Source organism: Procambarus clarkii, chromosome 6 (assembly GCF_040958095.1).
Source record: "Procambarus clarkii isolate CNS0578487 chromosome 6, FALCON_Pclarkii_2.0, whole genome shotgun sequence".
Classification (NCBI taxonomy): domain Eukaryota; kingdom Metazoa; phylum Arthropoda; class Malacostraca; order Decapoda; family Cambaridae; genus Procambarus; species Procambarus clarkii.
Genome location: NC_091155.1, coordinates 46,037,428 through 46,040,775, shown reverse-complemented (window position 1 = coordinate 46,040,775; position 3,348 = coordinate 46,037,428). Strand labels below are relative to the sequence as shown.

The 3,348-nt window shown below is 39.3% G+C and overlaps 1 protein-coding gene across 1 annotated transcript; it reads right to left on the bottom strand.

The window, feature by feature from the left end:
* Positions 1 to 212: 212 nt before the first annotated feature.
* LOC123754208 (zinc finger protein 729-like) lies at positions 213 to 3,081 on the bottom strand. The gene has a single exon (XM_069308991.1). The coding sequence runs from the start codon at positions 2,819 to 2,821 to the stop codon at positions 908 to 910; it is 1,914 nt and encodes a 637-aa protein (XP_069165092.1). The 5' UTR covers positions 2,822 to 3,081; the 3' UTR covers positions 213 to 907.
* Positions 3,082 to 3,348: the final 267 nt, after the last annotated feature.

Below are 3,348 nucleotides of genomic sequence, written 5' to 3'. Positions count from 1 at the left end.
AGTAATATATATTTCCAACTCAGAAAATTATAAATGCCAGTTAGGCTAATATGAGTACTCAACTAAGGTTAGTCTTTTATCAGAATCTATCTTAATGCACACAATAATGCAAGGGTTAGATGACTATAACTACAGTACTGTAGATAGGCCAGACTACTAAAAAATCTGATACAAATATAAATGAAGAGGTTTAGCTGAAATAAATTCCAGTCTAATATATATTTGTTAATAATTTATATATCTCTGTCATTAAGCAAAATAACAAAAATTATTTTAATACCAGTATTTCATAAAAAAAAGTACAATAGTATATATATAAAACCACAGTTAAAAGTTAACAATCAACTAGAGTGCTTTTGGCTTGCTTTCAAGCCTTCAAATGTGGTGGCAGTGATGGCACTGCCAATGCCAGCACTGTGGCTGTGGAACATTGCCACGTTTCTTCTGTGGCAAAGAAGAAAATGGAATGGAAGCTATGAGGTACACAGATATCAACGAAGAAAATTGGTACCAGTTGTACAAACATGATCATGACAACAGAAAGGAAAACAGGGCAGGGGTTGGAGAGTGCGAAACAAGTTAACGTAAAGTAGCAACACCATGTTTTTGAATACAGTATATGGAATTGGGTAAGCTAAAACAGTATAAAAATATATAATAAAATAATGGTTGCAGCTATGGAGAGTGCAAGATATTTTCCTGATAAAGTTTACAATTTCTAACAATTTTAAAATTGGAAAAATGGTATTATAAGTTAATGAACTAATATGTGCTTTAATATACAATATACTTAAAACATTTTCTGATTTATCTCTCACACTCAAAATGTTTAACCTATCACCCAAATGCACCGTCTTGTGAGTTTTCATACTACAAAGATGACCGAATCTCTTAAAACTCTCGACACTCATGAAGGTTTATCATTCAAATGCACTAGCATGTGTGCTTTTATACCTTTACGTGACTTAAATAATCTGCCACATTTATCACACTCAAAAGGCCTTTCTTCTGTATGTACCAACATGTGACGTATTATAGATCCACGATCTCTAAACCTTCTGCCACACTCATCACACTCAAAAGGCCTTTCTTCTGTATGTACCAACATGTGACGTATTATAGATCCACGATCTCTAAACCTTCTGCCACAATCATCACACTCAAAAGGCCTTTCTTCTGTATGTACCAACATGTGACGTATTATAGATCCACGATCTCTAAACCTTCTGCCACACTTATCACACTCAAAAGGCCTTTCTTCTGTATGTACCAACATGTGACAAATTATAGATCCACGATCTCTAAACCTTCTGCCACAATCATCACACTCAAAAGGTCTTTCATCATTGTGCATCATCATGTGAGTCTTCATATATCCAACCTGACTGAACCTCTTCCCACACTCTGGACACTTATGAGGTTTTTCACCCGAATGCACTAACATGTGAGTCTTCATATTTCCAAGGTGTCTCAACCTCATCCCACACTCTGGACACTTATGAGGTTTTTCACCCGAATGCACTAACATGTGAGTCTTCATACTTCCAAGATGACTGAACCTCTTCCCACACTCTGAACACTTATGAGGTTTTTCACCCGAATGCACTAACATGTGAGTCTTCATATTTCCAACCAGACTGAACCTCTTCCCACACTCTGGACACTTATGAGGTTTTTCACCAGAATGCACTAACATGTGAATCTTCATACTTCCAAGATGACTGAACCTCTTCCCACACTCTGGACACTTATGAGGTTTTTCACCCGAATGCACTAACATGTGAGCCTTCATATGTCCAAGACGACTGAACCTCTTCCCACACTCTGGACACTTATGAGGTTTTTCACCCGAATGCACTAACATGTGAGTCTTCATACTTCCAAGGTGTCTGAACCTCTTCCCACACTCTGGACACTTGTGAGGCTTTTCACCCAAATGAACTAACATGTGAGTCTTCATATCTCCAAGACGTCTGAACCTCTTCCCACACTCTGGACACTTATGAGGTTTTTCACCCGAATGCACTAACATGTGAGTCTTCATACTTCCAAGCTGATTGAACCTCTTCCCACACTCTGGACACTTATGAGGTTTTTCACCCGAATGCACTAACATGTGAGTCTTCATATGTCCAAGACGACTGAACCTCTTCCCACACTCTGGACACTTATGAGGTTTTTCACCAGAATGCACTAACATGTGAATCTTCATACTTCCAAGATGACTGAACCTCTTCCCACACTCTGGACACTTATGAGGTTTTTCACCCGAATGCACTAACATGTGAGTCTTCATATGTCCAAGACGACTGAACCTCTTCCCACACTCTGGACACTTATGAGGTTTTTCACCCGAATGCACTAACATGTGAGTCTTCATACTGCCAAGATGACTGAACCTCTTCCCACACTCTGGACACTTATGAGGTTTTTCACCTGAATGCACTAACATGTGAGTCTTCATACTTCCAAGCTGACTGAACCTCTTCCCACACTCTGGACACTTATGAGGTTTTTCACCAGAATGCACTAACATGTGAATCTTCATACTTCCAAGATGACTGAACCTCTTCCCACACTCTGGACACTTATGAGGTTTTTCACCCGAATGCACTAACATGTGAGTCTTCATATGTCCAAGACGACTGAACCTCTTCCCACACTCTGGACACTTATGAGGTTTTTCACCCGAATGCACTAACATGTGACGCTTCATACTTCCAAGATGAGTGAATACCTTCCCACACTCTGGACACTGGTGAGTCTTCTTCTTTATGATAGGTGCAGTTTGTGGGAAGGTTTTCTCCTCGGATGACTGCATGAGTGGTGATGCTGGGTGACGCCTCAGGGTTTGACGTCAAGGCTTAGGCAAGGCTTGAGTGTTGTTTCTTAGGCTGTTGTAGAGTTAGACTTGATGTGAGCACTTGCAGGTCAATGGTGGGCTTCTTCTTTATGATAGGTGCAGTTTGTGGGAAAGTTGTTGTGTTGATTTAGGGGCGACGACCATCGTACGTGGGAAGGTTTTATGCTCATGTCTGGACACTCATCGTCCCGTGTTGTGATAATGGCGGCGACGCTCACCTAGGCGTTCCAGTGTTCTTTCTGGTGCCATATTTTATTTTTCTACTTCTTACTATTGTTTGTAACTGGTTTTCTACATTTAACTCTTATGTTTTCTTCTTTTTTTTAATTAAAGAATATGCTTGCAATTCTTTTATTAAAATACAATGGTACTCGTTTATATACTTTCTGAAGGAAACATTGCTCCCATGGTGAATGCACTACTTTGCATTCTTTTTATTTATTTTTTTCAATCAAATAAATCATCAATCAGTATACATGATTGGT

Coding starts and splice junctions, on each gene's coding strand:
- LOC123754208 (XM_069308991.1), bottom strand. CDS start 2,821: ATGCAGTCATCCGAGGAGAAAACCTTCCCACAAACTGCACCTATCATA.